Here is a 17,646-nt window from a genome sequence, read left to right on the forward strand (position 1 = left end):
GAGATGGTGAAGGACAGGGAAGCCTGGTGTACTACAGTCCATGGGGTTGCAAAGAGTTGGACACGACTGATTGACTGAACAACAGCAACAGCAAATGGGCCAAATTGTTTTAGGTAATTTAACTACATTCCAAAACAAAGAGTATTTCTAGGAATGCAAAATGATCCAATACCCAAGAAATAAAATTAACAATATTTGGCATTTAGTCAAAGATTACCAGGCATTTAAAAAAGCAATAATATGTAACTCTTATTGAGAGAAAACCCAATCAATAAAAACTCACCCAGATCCAATACAGGTTTTAGAATTAGTGGACAGGGATATTAACTTATGTGTTACATATGTTCAAATTTTCAAATAGAGATATGGAAGATGGGGTAAAGTCTCAAGATAAAATTCAAGCAATGAAAACAACACTGGATGGGACTGATGGCAGATTAAACATTGCAGATTTTGTAGACTGGGAAATTTAAAGACATTATAATAGAAATTCTCCAAATAAAGAGAAAAACAGTTTTAAAAGAACAAGAAAAAAGGAAAGTGTATCAATTGGCTGTTAGAAACTTTTCAAGTAGCCAAATGTACATGTAAATGTAGTCTCCAAAATGTAGAGGGAAGCACAAGAAAAAATATTCGAAATAATAATGGTCAGAGATTTGTCCACATTTGATAAAACCCGTAAACCCAGAGATTCAAGAATCTCAACTGAACCTAAGCAAAAGAAGAGTGAAGAAAACCACACAAAGCATACCCTGGTCCCTGCCAGGTATCATAATATTTTGATCTGTTGGCTGTTACTATGGACTATGTTATATTTAATAAAGCAGGTTCTGTTGAGAACAGCTACTAAAAGGCTTCCCTGATAGCTCAGTTGGTAAAGAATCTGCCTACAATATGGGAGACCTGAGTTTGATCCCTGGGTTGGGACGATCCCCTGGAGAAGGGAAAGGGTACCCACTCCAGTATTCTGCTTGGAGAATTCCATGGACATGGGGTCGCAAAGAGTTGGACATGACTGAGTGACTTTCACTTCACTTTTCTAACTGGCAAGGAATTGAGAACAAGGCAAAGTATTGAGAACAAAGTTCTCTCCATGAAACCACCACTTCACTGTTTGAAGAGCAGTGGCTTTAAGTAGTAGCATCAATGCTAATCCAAAGCAAATTCTCATGAATTGACTCTGTCCCAATGACTTTATTTTAACGATGAGTTTAGATGAGTTGTTGCCAGCTATTGACATTCTGTCACCCATCTGTAGAGATCTGTTGCTCCTGAACTGTGTTGCACTACATAGGCATTTTGGCAAAATTGGAGCTTGTACATTTTCAGAATGCTTTTCCACTCAAATCCATTGTACCTGGAGATGGCAGGCAATTCTTCAGAAGATGCTGGCTTTGACCCTGTACCAGGGGCTCAGTAGGGCAGGAGAATCGTAGTGTACATGAGACTTGGAAGCACTTTGCCCAAGCTATGTATTAATGAGGAGGACAGGACAAACCTGACTCAGGGAGCAATCATGAAGGTTTCTTCCATTGATTTTATAGCTACAGTGTTCAGTTCAGTAGCTCAGTCGTGTCTGACTCTTTGCGACCCCATGGATTGCAGCACACCAGGCTTCCCTGTTCCTCACCAACTCCTGGAGCTTGCTCAAACTCATGTCCATCGAGTTGGTGATGCCATCCAACCATCTCATCCTCTGTCATCCTCTTCTCCTCCCGCCTTCAATCTTTCCCAGCATCAGGGTCTTTTCCAATGAGTCAGTCCTTCTCATCAGGTAGCCAAAGGATTGGAGCTTCAGCTTCAGCATCAGTACTTCCAATGAATATTCAGGACTGATTTCCTTTAGTATGGACTGGTTTGATCTCCTTGTAGTCCAAGGGACTCTCAAGAGTCTTCTCCAACACCACAGTTCGAAAGGATCAATTCTTCAGTGTTCAGCTTTCTTTGTGGTTCAACTCTCACATCCATACATGACTACTAGAAAAACCATTGCTTTGACTAGATGGACCTTTGTCAGCAAAGTAATGTCTCTGCTTTTAAATATGCGGTCTAGGTTCATCATAGCTTTTCTTCCAAGGAGCAAATGTCGTTTAATTTCATGGCTGCAGTCACCATCTGCAGTGATTTTGGAGCCCAAGAAAATAAAGTCTGTCAGTGTTTCCACTGTTTCCCCATCTATTTGCCATGAAGTGATGGGACTGGATGTCATGATCTTCATTTTTTGAATGTTGAGTTTTAAGCCACCTTACAGGGAAAATGTGACAATTGGGGAAGAAACTTCTGGAGTTCCACCCTTGAGATATACACTCATTTCTAGTTCACAGTTGCATCAGGTCTTGGAGGTTGCATTGATAGCCTGCTCCATGTCTAGCCTCAAAGGCCATGCTTCTCTTTTAAATCCTTTAATGTATTATTCATGGAAACAATTATGGAATAAAAATGAATCTGTGGGGTTGGAGGTGGGAGGGGGGTTCAGGATTGGGAACTCATGTACACCCGTGGCTGATTCATATCAATGTATGGCAAAACCAATACAGTATTGCAAAGCAAAATAAAGTAAAAATAAAAATTAAAAAAAAATGAATCTGAAAGTCCTCTTGAATTTGTGTGAGCTTACTGTTTTGTTTTCTGCCCCCATGTGTTCATGTTCATTTCATCTTTCCTTTTAGCTTCTAGCTGCCTCTTTTGAAAGACTGTCTTCAGGCCTTCCTCCTAACAGTATTTTAAACTAGAATCTTTTTGCTTCCAAAAAGATTCTTTGCTTTGTTTCTTTGCTTCATTTTTTCCCAAGCCATTTACTATTACTGTACATGTTCCATCAGTTAAGATCATTTGAACTCACTGCATTTCTGTTGATGGGCTAAAAATTATGAATGTACAAAAATGGACATCTTAACATCCAAGTGTATATATTTCCCTTGAAAATCACCCAGGAAGCAAGGAGCTAGTGATTAAATTGTTATATATCTACGATAAAGAGCAGAACCAAGAGGACAGAGAAAGAGAGGTCATATCATATCTTAATGAATATCTCCCCAGCCAAATATCTTTCTCAGTGTAATGAAAAGATTGCCACATCCTCAGAAACATATTGCTCATTTTGAAGAGTACAAAACACTGTACTTGAACAGTGAAGTTGCATAGTTTCCTGAAGTTCAAATGCTGGGACCTCATCTGGATGAACGTGCTCCAACAATCAGCTTCCTTAAGAAAAAATGAGCATGTGTCTATGTGTTAATCTAGTCTAAAACAAACACACAAACACATACACAATCTTTTGGCAGAGATTTCCAAGATTTCACTGATAAACCAGGTACTTAAATTTCATATGAGCAGTGAGCCCCAGACTATTCAGAAAGGTTCCAGTTATGTAAGTGGAAGTGGATCACTAAGTGTGAATATAATGTATATAGTTTAAAACAACAGATAGCTTAGACTGAGCTTGAAATCACTGGAGTATATCACTCATTCTGCTACTCATTTACTGTATGACCTGCTCGTTTTTGACACTATCAAATGGGGAGTTTGCACTAGAAGCTCCCCAGGGTCATTGCTGTCTCTCTGTTACTACATAGTGAAGGTACTTTTGTTAATAATACTTTCATCTTTAGTTTGTATAAAAAAGAGAGACGTGGTTAAACAGCCCCCAATCGTCCTTTCCTTTCTCTAAACCTAGTCTGCATGTGGAAGATCTGTAGAAAAATGGCCCCATCAGTGGAGGGTAGTTCTCTTACAGCCTTCCCACTTCTCTGAACCAGCATGCAACCAGCACCTTGAAATGCACGCACACATATGTATGTGTGTGCATATGTATGTCTGTGTGTGTATAGCAACAGCCTTCGATTGGTACACATTTTTCTTATGCTTGTGCTTTTACCACATCTATACCATATTTCTCTTCTGAGTTTTGATGTTGGATAGCATATGACACCCATAATCTCTGCTTGTTGTTACCTTCCAGCAATTTGTTTCAAGTACATGTTTCATGATAATTCTGTTAGATATTCAATTTATTGAAACAATGTTAGAAATGATGTAAAATATATCAAAGTTTGTGTTCTACCTGTGTTTCCTGTCGTTTTATATATCTCTTTGTCACCAAATTGAAATGTCATTTTCTCCTTCCCTTTTGGAAATTCCTAGGAACCAGCAAATGCTATAGAGATTGAACTTTCTGAATCATCAGATTCTATGGACTCCTTTAATGAAAATCTTGTTATGTCTGATGACTTCAACACAGTGTCTTTGCCAAGCATACCTGCATCACCTGGTGGGTACATTTTAACATTTGGATGGGGACTATCAAAAGAAAAATAGTGATCTACAGAGTAGTTACAGTTTTTCAAATGAAGATAGTGTTCTGTTTATAATGGTGTGAAATCACAAAAGTGAACTGTAACTTTCTTCATCTCTGTAAGTTTTTGTGAATGATGATTTGAGAGCAGTGCAAATTAATATCTCAGCAATGGTTCAAGTGTTTGGGAATGATATATTATTATCTCCAACTTATTTTTTTAAGTTTTCATTGAAATATGTGGAATCTAGATAAAAATGGACTCACAGACACAGAAAACAAAATTATGGTTACCAAAGGGGAAGGATGGGGAAGGGATAAATTGTGAGATTGGGACTGAGATATACACACTACTATTCATAAAAAAGATAACTAATAAGAACCTACTGTATAGAACAGAGGACTCTACTCAATACTCTGCAATAACCTATATGGGAAAAGAAATATATATATATATATGTATGTATAACTGAATCATGTTGCTTTACACCTGAAACTAACCAACATTGTAAATCTCCCATTTAATTTTGATCTAAAGATTGGTGCTAGATCTCAGTCCTTGGAGGAGTAGCACCTTATCTTTTCATACTTATGCAGCCTTTTTTGTATATTAATTGCAGTCCAAAGAAATCTCTTAAAAAAAAACACTGTACTATAAGAAGAATTGTTACTAAAGAGTGAAATGATAGTCTCTCAAAAACAGTGATGTTTACTACAGAAGTTTAAATATTAAAGACATTTCATTAATATAATTTTATGAAAAATATAATACAAAACAACGGTGGAGGCAAAATGTAAACCATGTCCTCCAATTAGCTGATCTTATCATTGATAACTTGTAGAATCCCCATATATAGAAGTAATGCCCGTATTTTTGAAATATTCTAGTTAAAAATTCTTCCAGTATTGCTGTCAATCGCAAAGCTTTGTTTAAAAAAATCCTTCTAAGAGAAAGACAAGTACCATATATTAACGCATATATATGGAATCTAAAATAGTACTGACGATCCTATTTGCAGAGCAACAAAGGAGACACAGACATAAAGAATGGACATTTGGACACAGTAGGGGAAGGAGAGTGTGGGATGATTTGAAAGAATACCATTGAAACATATACATACATCTATGTACACTAGATAGCCAGTAGGAATTTGCTGTATGACGCAGGGAACCCAAAGTCTCTGTGGTGCTCTGTGACAACCTAGAGACGTGGGATGGGGAGGGAGGTGGGAGTGGCATTTAAGAGGGAGGGGACATATGTATACGTATAGCCTATTCATGTTGATGTATGGCAAAAGCCATCACAATATTGTTAAGTAATTATCTTCTAATTAAATTTTTTTAAAAAGAAGAAAAATCCTTTCTAACCAATTGTTTTTGGTGGAGTATGGGCAAAGTCCATGAACTCATGATTGTGATTTTGAAAATGTGAAAGACCAATTTAGTTTACACACTGTAAAATCTGCTCTTTGAGGTGTACAGTTCTTGACAAAGGCAAGGTCATACATCTACCACCACAGTACAAACAGAACAGCTCTGCCACCTCCCAAATTCCTTTGTTCTGCCTCTTTGAACTCAAACTCTGTCCCTCATCCTCTGGCAACCATTGATCTCTACTCCATTGATCTCTGGTTTCCTTTTACCAGAATGTCATGTAAATGGAATCATACGATGTCTAACCTTTTTGGCCTGTCTCTGTTAACAAAATGCATATAAGATTCAAATGTGTGAATCAGTGGTTCATTCCTTTTTTCTTGCTAAGTAGTACTTCATTTTATGAATGCACCATGGTTGTTGTTGGGTTTTTTTTTTTTTTCCATTCATCTGAAGGAGAACATCTGGATTGGTTCCAAGTTTTTGGTGATTATAAATAGAACTACTAAAACATTTGCATAGAGGTTTTTTGTGTGCCTATACACTTTTAAAGCATTTGGGTAAATTCTTGGGAGTGAGACTACTGGGTCCTATGGGAAGTGTGTATGAAGAGAACTGCCAAACTCTGTACTGAAATGATTCTATCATTTTGCATTATTCAAATAATGTTCTGGGGGCTGCTGAAGGAAAGTCATGTCACACCACCTCCAAGAGCACTTCAGGCAGATCCAAGATCCTGTCTGCTTGGGAACCTAGTTTTTCAGAAGTGCTTTATGACTAGGTTTGATTTGATTTTATTAGTTGAAACATACCAAATTCAAGTAGCAGAGCCAAAAGAACTTTTATAATGAAAAGACACAATGTGAATGGGTTGGGTGCCTGCTTATGCTTGAGTGTATGGAGGTAAAGTGAGACATTCCCTCCTTTTACTTCATTTTCAAATGTGAACAGATTTTAAAATAATGTCCTGAATTACTCCTGGTACCTGGTGCATCTAATCCATAACATGGAGTAAAAGTGTACCTTCCTGTTTCTATAATATATATCAAGAAATAAACAGAGAAATCTGTGTAATCTGTTTTGGGATGTTAGTAATTTAGCCTTTTTTGTTATGAATTCCAATCTTTTCTTCCTCAGAAATGTACTCAAGGCAGAGCTTTGAATCAGAACCTGAGGTGGGACATGTGACTTATGTGTATGAGTTGAAGCATGCACACAAGGTGGATGATATGGATGAGAGAGAAGAGTCAGACGAGGATGTCCAGGAGAACCAGGAAGACCAGGAAGATGAAGAGGACCAGAATGAAGTCCAAGAAGACCAGGAGGAAGTCCAAGAAGGCCAGGAGGAAGTCCAAGAGGGCCAGGAGGAAGTCCAAGAGGGCCAGAAGGAAGTCCAAGAGGACCAGGAAGAAGTCCGAGAGGACCAGAAGGATCAAGAAGACCAGGAGGACCAGAAAGAGCAGGAGTATCAGGTAGGCAGGGTAGGCCAGGTGGACCAGAAGGGCCCGGGGGACCAGTAGTACCAGCAGTATGAGCAGTACCAGAGACCCAGGAAGACCAGGTGAACCAGGTGGAGCAAGAGACTGGTCCTCCAGTTTGGCTGCTGATATCAGAGATCGGGTGCTCTGGGAGTCTTGCTCCACATATCTATCTGTACCACTATCTCCAAAAAGCCCCAAATTTCCACTCTTGTGCTCAGTTTCACTTTGCAGAAAGCACACTCTTTGTTTATTTTAAAATTGTATCACCATTTCTGTTGTACTGGATTTTCTGATGCTGCTGAGAATCCAATGGGCCCTAGCCAACAGGGAGATTGGAGGTTCTTTAAGTAAGATGAAGTACTGTTCTCCTTTTAACGTGAAATATCCAAAGACACTCTGTACTTGAAAGTTTGAGTCAAATACGAAATTTAACTACTAACAAAAGGCACTGTTTTTAAGCACTCTGCTCGTTTTGTGAGGAGATGCTAACTGTCCCATGGGAGGATGGTTTTCCTGCCTACCCATACCAATACTTCTGCACCACAAGCTAGGTCTCCCCAGTGGATTGTCAGAATGTTAGATATATCCCAGTTTCAACTGTCAGCACCAATGTATGGTTCAAGGCCAAATCAAAACATTTGGATTCATGACTCTTGTTGTTCTACGCCCAAATTTATCTACATAACCACAGGTTTGGGTGGTTATCTTTATATTAGAAAGGATTATTGTCATCAGGATTGGCAGCCAAGATAATGAGTTTATGATCTGTTATGTGGAGAAGGACATGGCAACCCACTCCAGTATTCTTGCCTGGAGAATCCCAGGGATGGGGGAGCCTGGTGGGCTGCCGTCTATGGGGTCGCACAGAGTCAGTCACGACTGAAGCGACTTAGCAGCAGCAGCAGCAGCATGTGGAATTGTATGCAATAACTACCAAGCATTAGGTGAGTCTCTTCATTAGATGGTATCCTCTTCTAATGAGAAGAAGTGAGGGCTAGAAAACAACTGTTTTTTGGCCCCAGCATTGTGACCTTGGCACATCCCTGAGCCTCAGTTTCTCCACTTGAAGTGGTCTGCTTGCCTTGCAGGGATTTTTAGACTGCTCTGAAAATTCTTTGAGCTATTTAAAAGAAAATTTCTGAAGAAATACATTTGTCTTTGTTTATGTCCCTATCATGCTAGAAAGTTGTGCTTCCCCTTTCACTGATGATAGCTTTCTCTTCTTCTTTGAGTTAATTTCTTTTTAAGCTTTAAGTGTACCTTTTGTTTAAAATGGTCAAAATAATCAGCAATGTGTGTAGCCTGGCTCTGCCTGTGATAGTGTAATAGGCTTGTTTCTGGGTGCCATGAACTGACAGACTGGAGTATAACCAGAAGACGGAGAAAAGCTGGAGAAGGGAAATTTTAAAAGATTTTTTCCTTGTGATGAGAACTCTTAGGATTTAATCTCTTAACAGCTTTCATGTATAATATACAATAGTGTTAGTTATATTTTTATCATGTTGTATGTTACATCCTTGTAACTTATTTATCTTTAACTTGGAGTTTGTATCTTTTGACTGCCTTCATCCATTTCCCCACCACCCCAGATTTGCTAACCACAAATCTGATCTCTTTGTCTATGAGTTTGTTTTTGCAGTGTAATTGACCTAGAACACTATGTTAGTTCCTGGTATACAACACAGTGGTCTGTAATTTTTATACATTTTTAAATGATCACGACAATAAGTCTAGTTATCATCTGTCACCACACAGATATATAATTATTGACTATGTTCCCCACACGGTACTTTTCACATCTGTGACTCATTTAATTTGTAGCTGAAAGTTTGTACTTCTTAATCTCTTCATCTTTTCCTCTAATACCTCACTCTTGTCCCCTTTGGCAACCCCCTGTTTGCCAATATCTATGACTCTGATTCTGATTTGTCTTACTTGTTCATTTGCTTTGCTTTTTACTTTCCATATTTAAGTGAAATCAATGTGTTTGTCTCTCTCTTTCCGAGTTAACTTAGCATTATACACTATTGGTCCACCCATGATGCTGCAAATGACAAAGATTCATTCCTTTTAATGACTGAACATATATATTCCATATAACATATAATATTCCAATTATATGTTTGTGCTGTGCTCAGTTGCTCAGTGGTGTGTGACTCTTTGTGACCCCAAGGACTGTAGCCCACAAGGCTCCTCTGTTCATGGAGTTTTCCAAGCAAGAATACTGTAGTGGATTTCTGTTTCCTTCCCCAGGAGATCTTCCCAACCCAGGAGTTGAACCTGCATCTCTTGTATCTCCTGCATTGGCGCATAGGTCCTTTACCATTGTGCTACCTGGGAATCTCAATTGTATGTTATCAGTTCAGTTCAGTTCAGTTCAGTCACTCAGTCGTGTCCAACTCTTTGCGACCCCATGAATCACAGCACGCCAGGCCTCCCTGTCCATCACCATCTCCCAGAGTTCACTCAGACTCACATTCATCGAGTCTGTGATGCCATCCACCCATCTCATCCTCTGTCGTCCCCTTCTCCTCCTGCCCCCAATCCTTCCCAGCATCAGAGTCTTTTCCAATGACTCAACTCTTCGCATAAGGTGGCCAAAGTATTGGAGTTTCAACTTTAGCATCATTCCTTCAAAAGAAATCTCGGGGCTGATCTCCTTCAGAATGGACTGGTTGGATCTCTTTGCAGTCCAAGGGACTCTCAAGAGTCTTCTCCAACACCATAGTTCAAAAGCATCAATTCTTCAGCGCTCAGCTTTTTTCACAGTCCAACTCTCACATCCATACATGACCACAGGAAAAACCATAGCCTTGACTAGACGGACCTTAGTCGGCAAAGTAATGTCTCTGCTTTTGATTATACTATCTAGGTTGGTCATAACTTTTCTTCCAAGGAGTAAGCGTCTTTTAATTTCATGGCTGCAGTCATCATCTGCAGTGATTTTGGAGCCCCCCAAAATAAAGTCTGACACTGTTTCCACTGTTTCTCTATCTATTTCCCATGAAGTGATGGGACCGGATGCCATGATCTTCGTTTTCTGAATGTTGAACTTTAAGCCAACTTTTTCACTCTCCTCTTTCACTTTCATCAAGAGTTTTTTTTTTTAGTTCCTCTCCACTTTCTGCCATAAGGGTGGTGTCATCTGCATATCTGAGGTTATTGATATGTATGCTCCATCTTTATTCATTTATCATTTGATGGACATTTATATAACTTCCATATCTTGGCTATTGTAAATAGCGCTGCAGTGAACGTAGGGTTACATATATCTTTTTTAATAGTGTGTTTCTTTTCTTCAGATAAATCCCCAGGAGTGGAATTTCTGGATCTTATGCTGGTTTCATTTTTCATTTTTTGAGGAATCTCCATATTGTTTTCCCATAGGGACTATACCAATTTACATTCCCACCAACAATGCAGGAGAGTTCCCTTTTCTCTTGTTGTCTTTTTGATAATAGCCATTCTCACAGGTGTGAGATAACATCTCATTGTGGTTTTGATTTATGTTTCCCTATTAATTAGTGATGTTGACCATCTTTTCATGTGCCTCATGGTAATCTGTATGTCTTCTTTGGAAAAAATATCTGTTCTGATCCCCTGACCATTTGGGGACTGTTTATTTGTTTGTTGATGTTGAATTGTATCAGTTCTTTGTGTATTTTGGATATTAACCACTTATCAGTATTTCTTTTGCAAATATATTCTCCCATTTTATAGGCAGCCTTTTAATTTTGTTGATAGTTTCCTTTGCTGTCCAAAGGCTTTTTAGTTTGACATAGTCCCATTTGTTTAGTTTTGCTTTTGTTTCCCTTGCCTGGGGAGACATATCAAAAAATATTACTAAGACTGATATCAAAGAGCATACTGCCTATGTTTTCTTCTAGAAGTTTTATGGCTTCAGGGCTTACATTTAACTCTTTAATCCATTTTGAATTTATTTTTATGTATGTTGTGAGATTCCTTGGCATGTAGCTGTACAGTTTTCCCAACAACACTTATTGAAGAGACTGTTTTCTCTCTATTGTATATTCTTGCCACCTTTGTTGTAAATTAATTACCCATATAAGTGTGGGTGCATTTCAAGGTTCTTTCTTCTGTTCCATTGATCTATATATCTGTTTTTGTGTCAGTACCATTCTGTTTTGATTACAGTAGCTTTGTAGTATAGTCTGAAGTCAGCAAACATGATACCTCCAGTTTTGTTCTTCTTTCTCAAGATTGTCTTGGCTATTCAGTGTCTTTTGTGTTTCCATACACAATTTTAGAATTATTTGTTCTACTTCTGCAAAAAATTCCATTGGTATTTTGATAGGGATTCCTTTGAATCTGTACATTGCCTCGAGTAGTATGGTCATTTTGACATTATTTCTATCTATGAGTACAGTATAACTTTCCATCTGTTCATGTCATCTTTAGTTTATTTCACCAGTGTCTTACAGTTTTCAGAGTACAGGTCTTTAAACTCCTTAGGTAGGTTTATTCCTAAGGATTTTATTGTTTTTGATGTAATTATAAATGGGATTATTTTATTGATTTATCTTTCTGATAGTTTGTTGATAATGTATACAAATGCAACAGATTTCCATATATTAATGTATCCCCAACTTTACCAAATTCATTTATAAATTCTAGTAGTTTTTTGGTGATGTCTTTAGACGAGATCCTGACAGGGCCATCTGTGGGGCTACTGTGGTCCTGGAGCTGGTATCTTCCTGCCAGTGGATTGGCCTGGGGTCCAGGGTGTTTAGGGACAGTGCAAGCTCCTTGTGAATGGAGCTGGGACCTGATATTTCTGGCTGCAGAGCCCTCAGGGTCCCAGAGCTGATGTTGCCCAGCTAGTGAGTAGGGTAGGGACCCAGGAGGTCCCAGGAGTAGTGGCAGTTCACTGGTGGGAAAGTCCATGTCCTGAGCCTGCTTGTGGATTGGGTCAGATCCAGAGGTAGCTGAAAGCTCAGGTGGTCCTGAGGCAGCCAACCTGTTGGTGGGTGGGCCTGTATCCTTGTATGGCTATTTGCTTGGCCAGAGGCATCTCAGAACTGGCACCTATAGACTGTTGGGCCAGGGCAGGGCTGGGTCCCAGGGCTAATAATCTTGAGAGAGGATCCCACAATGGCCTTTGCCAACACCAGTGTCCACATAGGAGAATGAACTCCAAAAATGGCTACTGTCAGTGTCTATGTCCCCGGGGGGAGCCACAGTTGCCTTCTGCCTCTTGGGAGGCTGTCCACAATCAGCAGGTGGGTCTGACCCAGGCTCTTATCCAGTTACTGCTTCTGCCCTGGGTCCAGGAGCCTGTGAGACTTTGTGTGCATCCTGTAAGAGTGAAATCTCTATTTCCTATGCCCCTTGGCTCTCCTGAAAGTAAGTCCCACTGGCCTTCAAAGCCAAATGATCTGGGAACTCAGCTTCCTGGGCAGGACCCTCAGCCTGGCAAGTCTGATGTGGGGCTCAGACCTCTCACACCCCAGGAGAACCTCTGCAATTGTAATTGTCCTCATGTCTGTGGGTCATTACCCTAGGGTATGTGACTGAACTATCGTTCAACTCCACTCTTGCTACCCATCTCTTCATGGTTCCTTCTCTGTAGAGAAGCTCTGTAGTTGTAGAAGATCTTTTGTGCTGGTCTTCAGATCTTTCTCATCAATAGTTGCTTGGTAGATAGAATTTTGGTGCTCCCATGGGAGCAGATGAGCTCAGGGTCTTCCTACTCTTCCATCTTGGGCATTCCCCTGACTCTTCCTGTCTGTCTCCTGACTCTGATCTGTTTCAGGTCCCAGTTATCTCTATCTTAAATTAACTCTATTGCCTCTTCACTAGGTTTTTTTCTGACTCCAGACTGACTTTGTCCTGTCAGTTCATCTTCCACACTGCTCCCCAAAGGCATGTTCTACAACACTGATCTGAGCATGTCACTACCCCAATCAAATCTGTGCTTTAGAACATGCCTCCTGGCAGCAGTGTTTTAAGTTCCCTGGCCACCTAAATGTGTATGGTCTGCACAAAGCTCTTTTCCCAGCTTCCCTTTCAAGTGTGACTTGCCTCATCCCTTTCCTGCCAATGCAAAGCATTAGTTTGTCCTGAAACACAGTTTCTAATTTTATTAACCTATACATTTGTTTGGGCTTCCCTGGTAGTTCAGTTGGTAAAGAATCCGCCTGTAATGTAGGTTCGATTCCTGGGTTGGGGAAAGCCCCTGAAGAAGGGATAGGCTGCCCACTCCAGTATTCTTGGGTTTCCCTGGTGGCTCAGGAAGTAAAGAATCTGCCTGCAATGTGGGAGACCTGGGTTTGATCCCTGGGTTGGAAAGATCCTTTGGAAGAGGGCATGGCAACCCACTCCAGTATTCTTGCTTGGAGAATCCCCATGGACAGAAGAGCCTGGTGGGCTCCAGTCCATGGGGTCACAAAGAGTCAGACACAACTGAGTGACTAAGCACACACATACATTTGTTTAGCAGCAGATCTGAGGCTGATACTCAAGTTAAAATTAGATTTCCAGGGCTAAGGGGAGAGTGTTCCACACAGTTGTGTGTGGACACCATAGTTGTGTGAAAGTCATATCTGTGGATTCTGATGGTGCTTAGATGAGTGCCTGGATGAAAGGAAGTGCGAATTGAGTCTGCTTCTTCTTTCTGCATCACTAGCAGGAGCTTTGATGGATGTTTCCACATGTCTCATTTGTGATCTGACCTGCTACACTCTAACTCTTTCACTAAGGACCGTGGGAAGGTTATTTCATGTCTCTGAGTCAATGTTTGGGGGAAAATTAGACTAAACATTTCCCATAATCTTTTCTAATTATAGGATTTCTGGATTCCCTAACATTTCTTCACACTTTCTAGAAGTGAATGAAGTCAGGGTTGGGGTGTTGTTGTTCACATTCTCAGTTATGCCAAAGCTTGGGAATGAAACAATGTGGTAGAATTTGGAGAAGCTGGTGGCCCCATATATAAACCATAGTGATGTCTCCCCACAGCCACTACAGCTGTCGCTGGATATCACATCATACATCAAGAGACAGCAAGAGGAAATGATGAAGAAATTCCAGGAGCAGCTGAACGAGAAGACACAGATACTGCAAACCGAAATAAAAAACCAGAAGAGTTCCCTGGAAACTTTGAAGGAGCAGCTCCAAGACATGAACGACTCCAAGTCACAGGTCAGAGACCAGTTCTATGCCAGTGGCAAAAGGGAGACGAGTAAGGGACCTGGACAGCCTTCAAGGGGTTAGTCGATAGGGCCTGCTAGTAGTGAGGGAAACTACCTCCAGGGAAGCATGGCACATCTGGAACGATCTTTTGCAGGGACTTAGGGCTTTGCTCCTTTTCTTTTAGTTGCAGGAGCTGAGATGGGCCAAGGCTTTCTGTGCAGTCTTGCTCCATAACCAGCATGTCTTCTGCCGTAAGGAAAGCTATGGCCCCTGAGTAAGACCTTTGTGATACTGTGTCCTTACAGGCGCTGCCATCCATCGCAGGCCATGTTCACAGTCCTGATTTGCTGGAGCCAGTGCCCAAGAAACCATGCTTTGAGGCAATGAAGAGTCCCTTCTCTGATATTTCGGAGGCCACATCTGTCAGTGGTTCATGTTTACCACATTCTTCCCAGATCTCCGAGGAGCTTCAGCAGACTTTTGATACCTCTTCCCAGGTACAGCAGGCCACTTTCATTGCTGTAGTCAAAAGCAGAGTTCATTCTCATGAAAGCATGGGCTCCCCTGTTTCTCTGGTGGGAGTGGTGGTTTCCCGGTTGGGTACAGTTCGTTTGCCTGAGATAAAACGTCCAGGCCAACTGTACCTGGGTGCACATGCACACATGCGTGTGCATGGGTTCTGGACCACAGCTGGGAGCAGAGAGTCACCAGACCGCCAGGGCACCCAGAGAGGAAGTGTTCCTGTTGCCTTCTGCCTCAGAGGATGGAGAGTTTGTTCCATGTATGAGGCTCTGGCAGACACTGAGTTGCTCTTCTCTCTTTCCTGTGGATGCAGGTGCCCAATCAGGAGGAGGTGAAGCAGCAGCAGCTGCAACAGCAACAGCAGCAGCTGCAACAGCAGCAGCAGGAGGAGGAGCAGCAACAGCAGCAGCAGGAAGAGCAGCTGCAGCAGCAGCAGCAGCAGCAGCAGCTAATGCTGCTGCCCGAGCAGCCACAACAGTATAATACCACCAGGGAGAACCAAGTAATGCATGTATTCATGCCAAACCAACCTAGCTTCTCTATGCTGCGCTACAATGATGGCTTCATGCCCTTATCCCTACCCCTACCCCTACCTCTACGACCACCACCACCAACACCACCCCCCCCACCCCCCCCCATGTCTATTCCTATCCAAATGGTGGCTGAACAGCAGCCTTCTGGCTATTATCGTGCTGAAAACCTCAATGCTCCTGGCTACTATCGTGCTGGAAACCTCAATGCCTCTGGCTACTATCGTGCTGAAAGCGTCAATGCTCCTGGATATTATCGTGCTGAAAACTTCAATGCCTCTGGGTACCATCGTGCTGAAAATTTCAATGGCCCAGAAAATGGTAGATTCAGGTAAGGAGGCTGCGAGATGGTCATAACGGCTGAGGTCACTGCTTTCCTATGGTGGCTGGACATCACGCCTGAAACCATGGGCGACATGCCCATGGGCACCCAAAGTCGCCTATCCCAAGCAACATGTTCTAATTCATCCTCCTCTGTGGCCTCGCTGCCTCTGCTGGCATAATCCATAGCCAAGCATGCCTTGATGGAACAGAGGTGTCTCCATAAAAATGAGAAGGCTAGATCAGGAAGTCTCCAAGCTAGGGAAGTAGCATGCCAATCTTGAAATTGCTTGACTTCTAGCCAAGCCCAGTCTCACAGTACAGGGTGTCTATCAGGAAGTCTTGAGTGTCCCCAGCTGAGTAACTCCTGGCTCCTACCTCCCTGCTTCCATTTTTCCTGGGATCCTGTGGTCACAGTAGAACAGGTGAAGGGATCTCCATGGCACTGACAATCCATATGGCATTGGATACCTAAAGAGCCAAGAACACAGAAAGACAAAGTCCTGGGAGGCAGTATTAGGACAGGAACAGTTTCTGCTCAGGGATAAAATCTTTGGTCTCAATAGCAGAAAAAGAAGGTTCTGCTCAGCAATGAAAGGTGGAGGAAGCACAGTCTTGGCACATGATATTTATTTTTGGATGAATGCCAGTCTCTGAGTGGGTCACCTAAAGCTCTCCTGAGTTCCTTCTGGGTCTTCCTTTAGGAACAGTGACCCTGACATGTGGGATGGGTTAATGCCATGTTTCCCACTGGCCTAATTATCAGAATCAACCTGAGGAGGTTATTGAAAGTGCATATTCAGAGTCTGGGATGATGCTCAGAAATCTCTGTTTATCACACAACCCTCAAGTTTAGGGTGATAGAGGGAGCCCTGGACTTAGAGGAGAAAGCAGACTTGCAGCCTCTCTGGGTCTTGGACTCCTTCGGTGATGAAGGGCAAGTCCCTGACTTTGGAGTCGGTGAAGTGACTTACACAGAGATCACCATCTTGAAAGAAGCAGGACCGTCCAAATAATAGCAACAATACCACTTGATACAAATGACTAAATTTTCCAGTGTTTCCATTTGCTTTACTTTGGAGAATTGAGTCTTATTCAGGCCAAAGTGAGAGTCCAAGCAAGTGACTCCTGATTTGACCACCCAAACCAAAGGTTCTTTGAGCACCTCTTAATGAGCAAGACTATGTCTCTTGGGCCTCATTGCTAGACCCGTGTCTCTGTAACATGTTTCTTCTATTACAGATTTATTCTTGAAAACCACCATCAGCCCCGCATGAATCTTTTCTCTATGACCCACGGCCCAGGGTCCCATGCAATTTATTCTGCCAACCTCCCTCAGACTACTACCATAACCCACAACCCACAGCTTGTTACCTTGGAGACTCCACAGGACTACATCCACCTCTGGCAACGGCCGCAAGACACGCAGAGTCATGTCTACCAAGCAGTCCAAATGAGTAATTGGGCTCCCAATGAGCAGGCCACCGTGGGCCAAGCCACTTGTACTCAGGTATAGCACTCCCTTCTTCTCTGACCCCTACCCAGGTTGGAGGTTCTGCACAGCACTACACCCCTTCTGCATAGGCTCTGTGTGTGAAATCTGTACTTTAAAGCACAAGAAAATTTGAGGACAGGTACCCACATGGGGGTAGCAGTCATGGCTGAACAAAAGACTCTCTAGGCTTCCAAGAAAAAGTGAGCTGTTCTCATAGATATTGAATGCAGTCCTACTTGGAAACTGCTCATAAATGTGTTCCCTGGGCATAGTGAGTCTTGCCATATGCTGAACTCAATTCCCTAGATGGGAGACCTTTCTGAACTTCTATATCCTTAGTTCTGCTACAAAATCCAAGGCCTGGTGTGGGTGTGTTTCCTTGTATTGAAAATAAACCAGAAGTCCTTCTGATAAGTACTTGGCATCCAACCATGGAGTGCCCCGTATTTACCAGGGCAAACCCCACCTTGGGGACCA

The 17,646-nt window shown here is 41.8% G+C and overlaps 1 protein-coding gene across 1 annotated transcript in view; it reads left to right on the forward strand.

The window, feature by feature from the left end:
* The window catches only part of PASD1 (PAS domain containing repressor 1), a 57,681-nt gene extending 40,491 nt beyond the window's left edge, over positions 1–17,190 (forward strand). Inside the window, exons 6-10 of the mRNA XM_068963149.1 lie at positions 6,877–7,140; positions 14,128–14,310; positions 14,607–14,798; positions 15,137–15,684; positions 16,917–17,190. Of these exons, the coding sequence (XP_068819250.1) occupies positions 6,877–7,140; positions 14,128–14,310; positions 14,607–14,798; positions 15,137–15,684; positions 16,917–17,190 (1,461 nt within the window). The remainder of the gene's footprint in view (positions 1–6,876; positions 7,141–14,127; positions 14,311–14,606; positions 14,799–15,136; positions 15,685–16,916) is intronic.
* Positions 17,191–17,646: the final 456 nt, after the last annotated feature.

Source organism: Capricornis sumatraensis, chromosome X (genome assembly GCF_032405125.1).
Source record: "Capricornis sumatraensis isolate serow.1 chromosome X, serow.2, whole genome shotgun sequence".
In the NCBI taxonomy this organism is placed as follows: domain Eukaryota; kingdom Metazoa; phylum Chordata; class Mammalia; order Artiodactyla; family Bovidae; genus Capricornis; species Capricornis sumatraensis.